This window comes from Rhamphochromis longiceps, linkage group LG7 (assembly GCF_057381845.1).
Source record: "Rhamphochromis longiceps isolate RC_006_pf linkage group LG7, R_longiceps_female_GT1.1, whole genome shotgun sequence".
Classification (NCBI taxonomy): domain Eukaryota; kingdom Metazoa; phylum Chordata; class Actinopteri; order Cichliformes; family Cichlidae; genus Rhamphochromis; species Rhamphochromis longiceps.
The window spans coordinates 8,006,624-8,022,814 of NC_140563.1; the positions used below are offsets into that span (position 1 = coordinate 8,006,624).

The following is a 16,191-nucleotide window of genomic DNA, read 5'->3' on the forward strand; positions in this document are numbered from 1 at the left end:
AAAAAATGCTACTGTGAGCTATTTTTTTTTCTATCGAGCTACACTGGTATCAGTCAGCAGAAAAACCATCCAGAGTGACAGATGGTAAAAAAAATTATAATAATAGTTTATCCTAATTGAGCTTTTATGTTCACTAAAACAGAAGAAAGGAAAAAAAGCTCTGCAGATATTTTGAGAACCTGGTATGAAACTTGCTCATTTGTTTCTTCCTTGTGACTGCGAGCTTCACAAGGTCAGAGCCATCTAAAAGATCACATTCAGAAGATTTCAGACATTTCTGCAGCTGTTCTCTCTAAAACAACCCAACTGTCACTAAACTGATTTAGATGGATCAACTGCACTGTAGATGAGAGAAGATATAGGCATGGAATTATGGGGTAAAGTACACCTTTAAAGCAGTTGTTCCCAAATTTAAAAAAAATAATAAAAACTTTCTGGCTTGTGTCTTTTTACTTGTTAGCAGTTCCATTAATTAGATGTTTCTCCTCCAAACTTTGAGGATAAAAATGTAAAATTACAAAATATTTAACCAAAAAAAGACATATATTTTAAAGAATCATATAAACTTGTGCTTGTTGTTCCTTTTTGTTCACCCTTTCTTATGCCATAACTATTTACATTTGGTTAAGAACCACTGAACTAAACCACCATGGTGCTGTTAAAACATAGTTATGTATCAGTACTAATAACGTAATAACATACACAATTATGTCATTCACAACTCAAAAAGGATACATTACACTCGATCCATCCAGCTGTCCTAGAGTTAGAGTTAGAAATAATCCGTGCTTTTATTTTATTGAGAGTAACTTCTTACAATGACTAAAATTATTATGACCATAGTGTTAAATTAAATTTAATCAATACTGAATGTACGATCATTATGGCACATGAATGTGAAATGGCTTAAAATGAAAGTGTCATTTGCCCATTTTATTGGGAAAGTTAAATCAGCAGCAGGAAATCAGCTGCAGTGGAAGAGTGGCAGGAGCTCACGAGGAAGAAAAGTTGTGGCGGTTTCATGTACTACCCATTCTTTTACACCAGGGGGCGCGCAAGACCCAATCTTAAAGAGTTCCTCCGGAAACGTCGCTCATGCAGCTCAGATGATTCACCCTACATCGCCCCGTAGTGTTCACTTCATTGAACCAACAGGTGATTCAGCTGTTCCACTTTCTCTGTGTTAAATATAAACACCACCGACTGCTGTTTCATACTGGTTTCAATAACTGGTTCCTCATGGTGATTCAGTGCAATACAAAGCTAACTAATAACTAAAATAATAATGGTAATAACACAAAAAAATTATGAAGATTATTTCTGAAACTAGAAGAAATGAGTGGGTTGCATAATGTTAGGCTTTCCTTAATTTGATGCTGGCACACAGACAGTGACAGGCTAACAGCCTAAACTGAATAAACATAATTGGGAGCAGCACTTTATGCTGACAAATTTTTATTCCACCGACTGGGGAAAAAAATCCTGGACTTTTTTTTATCAAAAGCAGTGGTTTTAAAAAATGTAGCATCAGAAAAAAACAAACTAAATTATATTTTAAATATTACACTATTTTAAATATACATAGACCTAAAACTAGTGTCTCTAATGGAAATTAATATGATATTAATTTCTGATACTTGCTCACAATAATACATCCACAGTTGTGGTCTATATCCTTACACTTACCAAAAAGTTGAGGCATCTGAATGAACTGCGCATGTTACAGAGGTAGGTGGCAATAATTTAACATGAGGTGTACTAGTGAGGCAAACACTGACCGGGTGGCTTCGTGTAACTTGTGTGTGACATACTGGGCTGGAGAGAGAGAGAGCAGAGCAGAGCAGAGCAGAGCAGTCGCACCTTTCACAGCTCTGAACAATGAAACGCTCCACTCCTTCCTTCACTTCTCTCTACACGGACCAGCAGTAGGAGCTCCACTCTGGAGGAACAAATAAGAAATAACTTAATATTCGGCCTTGTATCCAGACATCCAGCAGGACTCCCCTCGGTCAGCCTTCACCGCGAGCTGTCGGTCCGAGTGGTCGCGAGGCACCGGAGGATGAAAGTAAACCAGGCTTGTTAATTTTTTCCCTCTTTCGGCGCATGTGCAGTCTCTCTCTTCACGTTAACGCGTTTATTTATTATTAAGACAAATCGTTGATGTGGTTAAATCGATACTTTTTTTGTCTTTATTCCCTTAACCTTTGTCCGCTCGTGGATGTGCCGAGTTAACTGCTCTTTCGGCTTTGAGTAAACAGTGAAAGGCAGTGTTGTAGTACATTAGGACAACGAAATAGTAAAAAGGAGAAAAGGCTACATCAATATGCAAAAGCAGGAGCAGATGGTAACCTGAGTCAGTAGAGGTAGTGCAAGGTGCATGGCCTCTTTAGCGCCACATTGCCAAGACCTCTATTGCCACACTGTGCTGTGACTCTGCTGTTGGATATGTGAGCTACTCCATCTGTATCGTAAACTATATAAACACACGATGTATTTTCAGGGCTTCTTTAGTGCCAGCTGACCTTTTAAAACTCATTTTTTGGATATAGGCTTGTGCCTGGTTTCATTTGCTTTTTTCTGATGGCTAACTCTCATCTTTTCCCAGCAGAATCAGGAGAAGTAAAGCGATGTGAACGGTGACTGGAATGTAGGATTATCATCTGAGCTCGAGTGGAAGGAGAAAAAAAAATCAGACTATAAGATTACACATTTCCTGATCTATGCAGCCCTACAATGCCTTTGAGGTTGCAATGTCTTCTCTACAGCACGTTATTCTGCAGGATAAGGACACGGACAATGAAAAGAAGCTGGACTGGAGCTACATCGAATGGGCTGAAAATGAAGTTGTCACAACAGGTGTGGCGGATGCTGAGACGCAAACGGACTCGCCATCTTTTGAGCACAAAGAGAGCCAGACCAGTAACCCAGTCATAATGCACATAGATCTCAAACGGACACACTCCAAAATGAGACATTTGTCTTTGGTAAACCCAGACAACTCGGCTCCACCTTTCTTTCAGTTTGACCGCCAGGCTCCTGGACGTATCTCCACATCTCCCACCTTGAGGAGGATGAGGAGCACCCGACGTCCTCAGATAGATTTTAGAGAGCCTCACAGGATGGGGAGCACTCAGGAAGAGCAATCATCTGCAAGCACGGGATCCCCCATAAGTCCCCTGTCACCAGGACACCGAGTAGATTCACCTCTTGCAGCGAGCCCACTCTCTGACGGGGAGGCCGATCATCAGCCAGTGTCATCCTCAGGCCAACAGCGAAGCAGATCGCATAGATCAAAGACTTTTGACAACAGTATCACTTCTGTGGAACAAGAATGTCACAGTGCTCATCCTTTTCTTATTAAAGACAATGGATTTCCTGAGGATGAAGTTCAGGTGAGCTTTTACCACGTATTTGTAAATTTAGTGTTTGCATATTTACTCAGGAAAAAGACGATTTTTCATAACCTTCACACCAACCTCTTCCCCATCACCACACATAAATTTCCTGTAATCTACTGCAGATTTTTTTTTTCTTTTTTGGCAAAGTCTAAAAATTAAATGGTTGCAGATTCCTTCCTTGAGGAAAACCTTCATTCCCTCAATTGGCCTTGCCTCCCGCAGTGGTCACTCACAATGCAAGCTTTTGACAGCAAATGAATCAGCAGTTACATGCACTGACAGCTCTGACCAAGCCCACTGCCTGGAGAGCCCTGGGAAGTGCTCTCCTCGGGCCCCTATTCACCGCAGTCAGCAGTCACCTAATAATGGAGGGGTCAGTGAGCGATGGAAAAAGATAATGGGGAGATCTATTCATCAGCTCACGGTATTCAAGCGAGCCGATCCTCAATAGAGCACCGGCATTCTCCTCCAATATCAGAGGCTTTTGAATGCAAGCGACCACTTAAAATACAGATTCAAATTTGAATGTCTTTGAAAGTGATATAGTGGTGTTGTTAGCGGCAGGAGGTCTGTGAACCCTCTGCTTGGTCCTGACTGTGGAGCGAGACAGTGTCGATGTGGCGTGTAGTATAACTGCTGATTTGGAAAGATGAGGTCACTAACAAAGTTCTTTTTTCTTACAGGAGAAGGAATCCTGCCATGATAGGTAAGTGTACCTTGGACTGTTTTGCATGTTATCTGTGTTACCCTATCGTAAAACTCTTCCTGGAACGGATACAGCTGTCACATATGGTTTCTTTTTTTATTTTTGTCCTTCTGTTTCACCTGCTCACAAAAACAACCCAAAATCCGAGCTACAACATGTCAGAGTGCCTCTGAGTTGTGTGCTCTCTTGGTGCTTGAGAGCAAGCGAGGATGATTGGACCTTTGCTTTGAGGATCCCTGTTGTGCACTCATTGTCACTCGTGTCTTTGTTAATGCTTCATAAGCTTGGTGGGTTAAGTTTTGAGAGTCCTATGGTTATGTATGGGCTCATTAAGGCTGTTTTCCCTTACTGCCGCCCACACCCCTCCTAATAGGCGTCCAGGCTCTTCCCCTCACCGGATAATTAGGCAGCTATTGTCCCTGTAATTACACCCTGGCACTGTGCCTCTTACAGTGACCGGGCCTTTGCGAGCCTTGGTTGGGACAGTCTTGTTTGGGAGCATCATTATTTCTCTTGTTATGCATGAACAAAGCGGCCATTTTTACAAGTGCTCTCTGTAGCAGAGAGGCGGACAAAGAGAAAGCTTTCTGAGCTGCCACAAACCAACAGGATGTCATTGTGAGGATGCTGTGGAATGAACTGCAAGGCGACACTGGCCTGGTATGAAGAGGTAATCGTACCTTTCGTGCCACATGTCCCCTCAGGTGCTACTGCCGACTGTTATCTGTCTCTCTGTTCAGCATCTTTACATTGATCTGGACGTGGGTGTCGTATCAGTTTACCAGGAAGAAAACGGCCCATCCAGTGAGAGCGAAGAACAGTTGGTGCTTTCACAGTTGAACAAAAGTGTCCTAGAGGAAAAACGTACCAGGTTACCCCCGCTCAGTTGTAGACTGACTTATCCTCCAAGTGTATGAGTTGGCCCTGCAGCTATGTGGCCTACATGTGAACTCGAATTAGTCTCGTAGGGTACTTTTGCAACTGTGCAGCCACAGCAGCAAGAATGCAGGTCCTGTGTGAGGGGATGTGTTGCACCGTGAGGGGAAGAACACTTCCTCCTTCAATCTAATGAAGAAGTTTTACATAAATTGTTCCTGCATTTTCTTCCCCTTGCTTTTACTTCTGCTCCACTGTATTGTATTGTCAATCTAAACAGGGGCATTAGCCCTCATCTGTCAGTCACACTTCCTTATGGTTTTTAGCCACATTGTGTGTTGCTGTTATCTGCCCTTAATCTGTTACTTTCATCACTACTGATTCCTGCTTAAATTCTCCTTTTTGAAGTCAAAGGCACTAAAATATTTAAAAGCCAAACCGCAGAGTGTTGACGTGGGTCACTGACCGCTTGTCGATCAGTGTCAGCGTGTTCAAAGTGAGCCTTAGCTTTAGCAGAACCTTGTGTCCTTTTTTATGGCTGTATGCAGTCATGTTTAACGACTGCAGTTGTCTATTTAGCATTGGGACGGTTTAATGTCATGCTGTCACCAATCAAGTTCCTCCTTTTGGGCTTTTACAACAAATGAAAACATTTCCATGGCCGTGCCCTTTCTGGATATTTAGCCTGCATATTCCAGGGTCAGCTTCCATTGCTTATGAAGATTTATCACTGGGCTTTTAATTTTTAATTTCAAGATGTGAACGTCCATTTTTGCTTTCAGCAATAATCCCAGAAGTGCAGCAGCAGCAGAGGATAAGTCAAAACACTTGAGAACAGTGGCCGTTTAAGCCCTGCCTGAGGCTGAGAGGCAGGCCTGTGTTTTTCCAGCCACAGCCATGCCTCAGTTACTAACTATGAAAAGCAGACCAAGCGGATTATAACTGGCACACACTGACAGCTTGCCTCCTTCCACACAAATAGGGCGATCCATTAACAAGCATCTATCCACGGATAACCAGACACATAACACTTATCCTATGTTAATCGCCGGGTTGCTGCACAATGCGGATGGTATTTCAGTGGTATCCCAACAATGTAAAACCACAAATAGGAATTCTGTAATTTCCTGTTGCTTGTATGATTTCCATTCTTTTAGAATATAATACACTTACAATGGAGTAATAATCATTGAACTGTACATTTCTGATGTCTGATGAGCTTTTCTTCTTAGTATGAAGAACTCGTTTTTGGTTTTTTTGGTTGTTTTGTCTTTTCTTTGTTTGCGTATTTGGATTTTTTTCCATCTTAAATTGTCCACCTGTCCACTTTTGTGTCCTCAGGCTTTATCAGAGGAGACGGAGCTCCGTCGTCGTGAGTTTGCCCGGCTTGGATGTTTCTCCAGGAGATCTTTTCGTGTCCAATGGAGCAGCTGACTTACTAAATGACTCAAACTTCGCAGGTACCTCTGTCAGTTCCAGCAGATTGCAGTCTGCCCTCTGTTTAGGTGATGCTTGCTCATGAACTAGTATGGGTCTGTTATTGAGTCAATATGTCTATTGTTGTAATGCTTCACAGCAAAATGAACTTCCTGCTTCCTGCTTGGTTGTATCGTGTCCTTTCTTGTTGTTATGGTGATCGACTCAAATGTGTGCACAACAGCTAGATTTTTTTTTTCAGTTTACTTTATGAATTTCCATGAACTTTTTATTTTTAGACGTGGGACTCACCAGGCACGCCACCATACAATATCATCGCAATTTTTAGGCATGCGATATCCTGAGTATCTGCTAATTACATCCGTACCTGTTTTATCCAGTAACACAAAGATAAAGTTATCTCACTTCACTTATGTTTTTTGGCTGCAAAATGAGGTTGCTAAGCATACCAACACCATCAATAAAACCTCCCATAAATGTTACCCTAATGCAGAGTCAATCTGCTAATCACTTTGATATCAATTAAGTTTGCTCGGCTAACGTTATGTCAGATGATGGTGCATGAGATGAGCCTTCCTGTTTATAGTATTCTCAGACTATTTAAATTTATGACTAAATTATATTTATTTGGTATTCCTGTTTAGATGCAAGTAAAAATACTACAAAAATACTGCAAAATGTTTTTCCCCACCATTATTGATTATTGAAATACTTGAAAGCTACTTTGACTAAATGTTTAATTTAGTACTTTAATAAAAGTTTGTTTTTTTAGCTGAATTTCAAACCTCAAACTAAGTTCATTAATGATTATAATTACTTTTTTATAATGAAGGTAATGGTTTTATAGCATTAAATTTATTCAAAGTCAAGATTATTGTAAGTTACATCTTATTTTATTATTACATCTTTACTAAAAGTGTGGTTTATAACTTTATCTACACACCTATAAAACAGACAGACTAGAGATAATCTGTAGAAAGTGCTATATAGAGTTATGAGTAGACATCAGTCTAGTGTTGTTGTGTCGTAAAGGGAGCATTATTTGTATTTCTAGAATTTAAAAAAAGCAAAAGGACAGAACTTGTGGTGGTCACTTTACAAAAAACAAAAGATTTTTTTGACATTTTCAGCAAGCTGTGATTGGCACTGTCATGTGCGTATAACTTAAAATGCTCACGCTTCTTTTCACTGTCACAACTTTTACAGATACCAAGAAGTCAAAGTGGCCTTTTTCGAGGCGTAGTACGGTAAGTGCATTTGTATTTCTGCTAGTCATCGATGTGTGTGACTGGTGCCAGTGGCATGCTTGTAATTTGTTTTGATGTACTTTGTTTTAGGAGTGAGCAATTGGTTTGGACATTGTTCTCTGACCCACTTCCCAAAGCAGATTAGTGTGTTTCCTCTTATCCCTTTTGGCCCACACAGCTTTTTGTAATTGGTCAACACTTGAAATGCAGAACTTGAGCCAAACTTGTTAATTTAGTTTTGAAACTGCTGGGTTGTTATGTGAACAGATATTAACAACAATTAGGCACACACCCTTTTTCTTGGCTAGTGCACAGCCCTAAAAATCTGCCTAATGTGTTGCCTAATTTTTTTTTCCCTTTCAGAGTAAAGGCAAGCCGCAGACATGCACGGTGTCAGATATTGAGAAATATCTCTCAACTGCACAGATTCAAGACTGGAGAAACTTGGAGCTTCAGAGATATAAGGCAAGAAATGAGCGCTATTAGCTGCTGTTTGTTTTGTAAATCATCGTGTTGGTTCTGTACGTTCACTGACTTTGTGATCCAGGCTTAGCCATCCAGATTCCCAAGTCAAATACAACTCAGTGTTTGCCAGATGACTCAGAAATGAGAAGCTGACAGTTACATGGAAGCTCCTACAATGTTTGAATGACACAGACTGTGTAAGAACCAGAATTTCTAGGCAGTGACTACACAAGTCGACCTGTATATGTACACAAACAAACACTGATGTACTCCTGAATCTATAATAGTGGCAGATGGAAATTTACAGCCATAAAATAAACACGTTTGCTGAGATTTCTGTGGAGGATGCAGCCTTTACTTTGAGTTATAGCTTCTTGTCTTTTTGTGTATCTGTGAGCAGGACTACTCTCTGGCTGAGTTCCTGCAAGACCAGTCTTCCCAGGTCAGTGCTTCCTCTGACCCGCAGGGCTTCAAGAGACAAGAGACCATCTGGGAGCTCTTCACCAGCGAGTGTGTTTACTTCATGGATCAACTCATGGTTCTCAAAGAGGTGACTCTTTCCCTACAGAGCCTCACAATGCACACATACACACAATCACAAAAACACACACAGGATCACAAATAAATAGACCAAACCCAAATGCAACTGAACACCTGCTTCTTTGTATTCTTCTCACTGAATTCCCGCCTTTGGAGTTCGTGTAAAAGTCTCTTTGGATTTTCCCCGTCTTTCCACCAGTGGATTTGAAATTTAATGCTGGCATGAGAGAGACCTTGAACCTATTCTCTTTCTGCTTTCTTTGTGCCTCTCAGGTGTTTTCGGCTACGCTCACAAACCTGCAGGTGACCAACTGCCTGACTGATATTGACTCATGGAGGCTGTTTGCGAATCTCAATGAGCTTTGCCTGGTGAGAAATGATGCAAATCATTTGCATGAGGAGTTTGTGTAAATCATTTTTAACAACAGTTGCTTTCATATCCTTAAAACAACATGGTTTGGTGTCACATCAACATAAAGTTACTATGAAAGGGCTAATGATGAGTCGTTACAGCTGTATTATTTTAAAATGCTAGCTTTTTATTTAAAGCTTATTTAATGGTCAGCAAAAAATAATGTGGTGTAAAAAACCTTTGTTAACAATTATCTTAACATAATACCTCGGTGATATTATAAAAATGTCACATGGCCCTGTGGTGACATTTGACACTGTTTTCTGCTCCAGGTGAGCTCAGGTTTCCTAAACAGCCTCCTCCGCGTTATCAAGAACATGTTGGAGATTACTGAGGGTGGCAGTCCCACCCTGCTGGATCTGCTGGGGAAGGCAAGTTTGATTCACATTTGGACTCTGTGACAGCAGTGTTCACTAGCCCGCTGATAAGACAATCAAAATAGATAGAAAAAGTATGAATGATATGCTCATCTGGATTAATTATTATATAATCCTTAAAGTATTTTCATAAACAGCTTTTTTTTTCAAAGACTTGAAAAATAGCTGCATAGTTTGAATTTATTAACCTTAAGCTCTTATTTGGGAAGCATTCTTATTTTCTTCTAGCTATTAAGGATCAGCTGGACTTGATATAATGTGCAGAAAAGCCAAAATGTAATATTCTCGTACAGTTGAGGTCAAACATTTAAGTACACTGATCATTTTTTGGTAATTTTTTATGATTTCTTTGGACTGTTCATTTTCCAGGGTAGGCTGATTGTATAGCATATATCTTTAATGACTTCAAAAAACAAGAACTGGGTACACAAGTTGGACTTTATTTTGGATTTTCTCTAATCCACACGGGATTAAAAATGCACATACAGGTATTTAATCGCTCGTTAGGGTGGAATTTGAGTTCATTTAAATTGCTTGGTTTGTTGGCACATACCTGGCCTTTAAGCATAGCCACATGAGAGGAATTTGTTTAGGATGTTCAAGAACAACTTAGGAACCACCGAGGCTCCAGCCTGCTATGAACTGGTAACTGCACAAGCGTTTTACATCACCATGGACTGAGAGAAGCTCCTGCTCTAAAATCGACAGCTTCAAGCTGGACTAGATTTCTAGCTGCCCACATGGACAAAACACATTCCACAGAGTCTTATAGCCCAATAATCAAGTGTGATAACTAGTGCCCGGGAAAGTGTCCCCTTAATGCAGATGTTTTTTATGAGAACACAAATACACAGCTGAATTTACTTTCTTTCTTTCACGATGCTCTCACTGACCAAATTTAGCATGCTTGCATTTAAACTGTACTTTGAAATCTACGTATGTGCTTTGTTATTATCTGTTCCATCTTCCTTTCTCTCATGACAAGAGCGTGTTGAAAATATGGCATCTTCAAAGCTCGCTGAGAAGGGAAAAGGTTACCTAACTCTAGTTACAATTACATAAAATTATTAAAAGTTTAACAGAAACATCACAGGACAATCTTAGACGCATGTATGCCATTACAAACACACACTGGACATTTTTGTGCGTGCATGTGTGCATGCGGCATCCTCTTTGTGCTTTTTTACGATATGTTTATCTGCAGCTTAACAGCTGATGCGACCCAGCAGCCTGTATCCCAGTGTTTGTCTAACACTACTGTCTGCTGGCAGGCTTTCCAGGAGAGCATATGCCACTGCCTGCAGACGTATTGCCTCAACTACTCCACGGCTCTTCTGTATCTGGACAGTCTGAAGCCCAGAGAGGACTTTGGGACTTACGTGAAGGTACAGGAGAGGTCTTACTGGTGTGTGTCTGTGTGTGTGTGTGAGCGTGCCAGTCAGCACAGTGGGAAGGACGCTGTGTACCATGACAATGCAGCAGGTGTTGTGTGCCAATGTGAGAGAGGACTCACAGGAGCATTGGTGCCCAAATAGCAAACAATCAGTTCAGTGTCACAGCAGCCTGCCAATGGGAGGAATGTCACCGTTTGTACCTTGTGTAACTTTCCCTGTCATCATGCTGGCGTGTTTGCTGGAACTGTCACTGTGTTTGGTCTTACATATAATTTCTTCTCACAGGCATTTCACTGCCCATCCTCTCCCTCCTTCCCTACAAAGTCAAGTCCTTTCAAACATTTGACCTCACTCGTTCTGTCACTGTACCCATTCTTTGTCCCTCCTTTTTTCTCCTCAGTGGTGTGAGAGGAGCAAGCAGTGCCGAAGGCTTCACCTGCGTGACCTGCTGGTGGCACCGCTGCAGAGGCTAACTCGATACCCGCTGCTGTTGCGGAATATCGCAAAGAGATGCCAGAAGGAGGACGAAGCCCGAGGGCTGGAACTTATAGCAGAACAAGTGGATAAATCGATATGTGAGCACTGAATTCGAAAATTCCCTTCTGTTATCAAAATGCTCTCCTTTTGATTTCGGCTGACCTCATTAGGAGACTCTGCTTGGCTAGATTTGCTTTTACTGTTTCAGTCCTGCTAAATTAAAGCGCCTGCACAGGTCTCGTCACCTTGCAAAATGAATGTTTTGAGTCAGGCGTCTGAGTAATGTTAATCAGCTGATCATGACTCAGGTGTTTCTTCAGCACGACGTGTTTGCCTCCTGGTGGTTTACAAACATATCTAGATAGAAGGGCTTTTTAAGTGGACGTAAGTCTGTCAACATAAACGGGCCAGCTAGTATCAGTGCCTGTCAGCACACAGGTTGCATGCTTTGGATATCAGCCAGGAGGCCTTGACCATTTATTTTTCACTGCAAGCCTCTGCTTGCAGACCTGTTTTGGCGGTTTATTATATAACTGGAAGGACAGGCTGTGGGAAATGTTCTACAGCCGTTCAACTCAATGTCATGTTGCCGCGTTGAACAAATAACCGTACCAAACGAAACTGCTCAGGGTTCAGAAATCTTTAATTAAACCTTGTCCCATAACCATTAAAAAGGTGTGTTTTACCACACCTTTTAAAAGGTTATGATTGTGTAAAGCGTAGGTGACAATGAGTATTGTAATCACAGCTAGGATGTGTAGACCAAAGTCCTCTGTGGGTGTGGGGGATATTTACTGTAAAAGCAGAGACAGCTGAAATCTCTCACGATATGGTCACGCCCATGTATGGCATCACTGTATAGCATTATAAATGAATGTAATCATTATGCACTTTGGTACATTATAAAATGCATATTTTACATAGGTATATGTTACGTAAAATAAAAGGCATAGGAAATGTAGCAGGAGTTTTGTGTGACGTGTCAGACATGAATGAAGTTGTCAGTGACCAATTTGAGTCTGAGGACCTGTTTTTGTCCTTAATGACATTCAGTCTCCTGTCCTCTCTGTTTACAGGTGATTTAGAAGGAAAGGTCAAATGGCTGGATAACTACCAGAAAGTGAAACAGTTGAGAGATGCCCTGGTTTGGCTGCCTGTATGGGAGAGGGACAAGCGTGCTTTCATCCCTGAGGTCTGTCCTGTGTTTGTGTATATATTGCTATTTGGGTGTGTTTGTGTCTTCAGGAACTGTGTTGAAAGAGCAACGTGTCACACAGATGTGCCAACACTTTATCCTCCAGTGCCTGATGATCATCAGATAAACTGATCAAATTATCAGAAAATCAGATCTGAAAGCAATGAATAGCAGTATTTAGAGTTTTACAGTGTCATTTGATAATAGTTCAGTTTCACATCTTTAAATATTAGCTTCAATTTGAATGGGAGGATGACAGCGGCACTATTCTTCTTCTTCTTCTTTTTTCCAAGAGAGTCTTTCTTCCCTGTCATTGTAGGTGGATTAACACTTCTGTTTGTATTCTCTTCATCTGTAGTTATTTTATCTTCACTTTCTCTCTGCCGTACATGTGGCAAGGGAATGGGCTTTGCATACAGAGCGAAATAGAAAGAGCAGCAAACACTTGGTGTAAGTGAGACCAGTGAAAGGAAGACAGTTAATGAATAGCTTGATTTCATAGCACTTATACTAAGGTAATAAGTCTGTCATCCAGGTGCAGAGCACGCTGTGAAACAGAAAGACTCAGACACCAGAGGAGAGAAACTTGCATGTGTGTAAATGCACTTATTTTTTTCCCTTTTGTTTTAATGGGACCAGCCCACCCAACAGTTGTATGGGGAAAGAGCTTCTACTGTGAAACCACCTCCCAGTTTGTATTTGGAAGACAGATACCTTCTAAACTGATTAAAACATTCCTTTTTGAAAAGTTAACTTATAGTTGCTGCTATAGTTTTGCTGCTACAGGCTTCTGGGAGATTTCCTGTCATACACTGTGACACACATTCTCTTCCGAAATTTGTGTTTTGTCCTGTCAGATTTTTTTTTCTCTTCTCTTTCTCCTCACCATGAACCAGTTCCTTGATAGCTGCCCCTCAGTGAGCCTGGTTCTGATCCGGAGGTTTCTTCTTGTTAAAAGAAAGCTTTTCCCAAGTGCCTGCTCATAGGGGGACTGTATAATTGTTGTAGTCTTTGCTTTTACATTGCAAGTTATATAGTAAAGCATAAATTGCCTTGAGGAGGACTATTGTGATATGGTGCTATATAAACAAACCTGAACTGAAGTGAACACAGATAGCAGTGGTAGAGAGTGAGAGTTGCGATGTGTAAGTCTTACATGTAAATGACTTGTTGCATATAAGTATTGTGAGCATTTAACTATCGTCAGTGCTGACAATACTTATTTACACCCGTGGTACTGGTAGTGTCAGCATGTAACCGTAGTTAAATGTGACCACAGTTTTGAACATTTAGTTCTTTCCGCCATTGTCATCTGTTTATGTGAACGTGTTTGTTTTTGTATGCTACCTGTTTGCAGCAGCTACCTGTAGCCCTCACACAGACAGCTCATCTGCATTTGAAATACCAAAGATGCATCTTAAATTAGACACGAGTGACTTGCTCTTTCGCTATCATGCGCATACCTATTTATTAATCCAATAGTATGCAGTTAAGACGTGCTATGCTTAAAGTGATATGTACATGTTACTAGTAGAGGGCCAGGGTGCTCATTCAGAAGCCAACATGCTGAGTTGCTGTCAGATTAATGGAAAGACCGATGTGTCTGAAAAGCGCTAAAAGGTGAAAATGTTTTCTAATGTGACTTTCTTTCTTTTAGAATCTGAAACATCTTCTGAAGGCTGTCACACTGGATAATCTGATTTCTCACAGGAGTCTGCTGCACGAAGGGAAACTCGTCCTCACAGGTGTGTCAGCTGGCATAAATCCAACACATTTCACACGCTTCCTGCTTCGAATTGACTAAAAACTTTACGTCGTCTTTCTGTGGTTAATTCCCAGAGAACGCAAAGCTCATAGACGTCTATATGTTCCTCTTTGATGAATTCTTGCTGATTACAAAGATGAAGAGAAACAAGAAGGTGGGTCACTCATTAACCTTTGCTCACTCTAACCTAGGCTAGTGATAGATATTTAGTGCAAGGATGCCTTAACTACATATCCCTCATAACTTCATATATATGTCCTGACATCCTGTGCAGAGGTCCATAGGTCCAGAGCAGAATCCTCTGAAAAACCTGGAGCTGGATCAGATGCTGAAGGAGGGATGCACCTTCACGGTTCTCGACCAGCCAATCTCTCTAGATCGACTCCAACTTAGAAACATCGATCAACTTAATGCCTCCTGTAAGTAAAATTTTTAAGATTCAACTAATTGAGTTTTCTAGCTCTAAACCCATTTTTTATAAAATACATGTTTGTAGCACATCGTAGCAAAGCAGTCAACAGAATCAAAATATCCTTCAGGGTCACGTCTCTCTGTTTATGTTTGCATGCCATGTGGTGCATTGGTGTTATTAAATGAAAGCATTTGTACTTTCTTGACAGCATCGGGGTTGCCTCATTCTTTCATAGTAATGCACCAGAACCGCTACCAACAGTGTATTGGTGCATTCATCCTGCAAGCTGCGTCAGAGGCTGTCAAGGTAGATCAATTCAACTGTGAATACCTGAAATGTTTCCAAAGAGAGCATGCAGGACACAGATCACATTATGTTCAGAAGAACAATGTGTCATAAGTTTATCCAAACATTTCTGCCTTGTGCAAAACATCATTGCAAGATGTGAACTCTTCAGAGGCCTGAAAGTGAAGCTAAAATATTTTAAATGATTTCTAAATTCAGTTTGTATGCATGTCTGTTCAGATTTATTTATAGTAAAAAATTCATAGCTATACATTTAATCTTTTTAAAGGTTTCTGTTATTTTGGTTTAGATGAACAATGTATAGGAAAATAAAAATAAATTGCTGTATTGTTTAATCTTACTTGTGTGAAGCTGTTTAGGACAGCTTACAGCAACAAACATTACAAAGAAATAATAAACTATACAATTTATAATATTATCAGTTAATCAAACTGGTAAATCTGATATTTCTCTTTCTAAACATTTTTTCCCCACCAGAGAGTATGGATGTCAAAGATAGAGGGCGCAGTGACGGCGCTGCTGAAGCAGGACTCTCAGCAGGCACGAGTAAAGAGCTCCTCGCTGTGGCTGGAGTCTTCGCAGATATGACCCATCAAGCAGAACTAGAAGCCATGTGAAAAAGTTTCTACTGTTAATGTGCACTTCACTGCCCCTGATGTCTTGTAAATGACTGCACTAGCACTAGGATGATTTTGTAAACGGTTTGACTGTGAAGGCAGCTGCTACAGTAGTGTGAAATAAACATCTCATCATGTAGTAAAACGTTGGGTTTAGCGTTCCACACATCATTTCATGCAGTTTTTAAATTGTCTGTGAGCTATTGATCACTTCTGATGTTTTATAGTGCTTCATACAGTACTGTGCAAAAGTCTTCAGCCACCCCTAATTATTTAATATTTTAAAAATAGGATATAGGTGCATTCTAAAGAGCTTGAAAGTTTAGTATGACCACTGCAGCTTGATCTCTTAGGCACGCTTTTTGTAACTTCTTACAGTCCTTCAGGAACAGTTCTCCAGGCTTCTTGAAAGACATTCAAGGCTCTTCTTTTGATGTTTCTCACTTTTGTTTCATTTTCTGTGCAGACGATCCCACACTGCTTTAGTAATGTTGAGGTCCAGGTTTGTTTTTATATCCAGGTATGGTTTTACTGCACTGACAGTATGTATCATTGTCATGCTGAAAA

The 16,191-nt window shown here is 40.7% G+C and overlaps 1 protein-coding gene across 3 annotated transcripts; it reads left to right on the forward strand.

Moving 5' to 3' along the window:
* Positions 1 to 1,789: 1,789 nt before the first annotated feature.
* Positions 1,790 to 15,912, forward strand: plekhg7 (pleckstrin homology domain containing, family G (with RhoGef domain) member 7). 3 transcript variants are annotated; one of them, XM_085411890.1, is made up of 17 exons: positions 1,790 to 2,074; positions 2,609 to 3,392; positions 4,082 to 4,104; positions 6,322 to 6,440; positions 7,624 to 7,664; positions 8,028 to 8,129; positions 8,530 to 8,679; positions 8,943 to 9,038; positions 9,354 to 9,452; positions 10,730 to 10,843; positions 11,253 to 11,427; positions 12,406 to 12,521; positions 14,182 to 14,269; positions 14,364 to 14,443; positions 14,564 to 14,708; positions 14,910 to 15,007; positions 15,485 to 15,912. In XM_085411890.1, exons 2-17 carry the CDS (start codon positions 2,721 to 2,723, stop codon positions 15,593 to 15,595), a joined length of 2,229 nt encoding a protein of 742 aa, XP_085268016.1. In that variant the 5' UTR covers positions 1,790 to 2,074; positions 2,609 to 2,720; the 3' UTR covers positions 15,596 to 15,912. The 3 variants fall into 3 exon arrangements, with proteins under 3 accessions (XP_085268016.1, XP_085268015.1, XP_085268013.1); XM_085411889.1 differs by having other exon boundaries at positions 1,790 to 2,065; positions 2,606 to 3,392; XM_085411887.1 differs by having other exon boundaries at positions 1,790 to 2,065.
* The last annotated feature ends 279 nt before the right edge of the window (positions 15,913 to 16,191 follow it).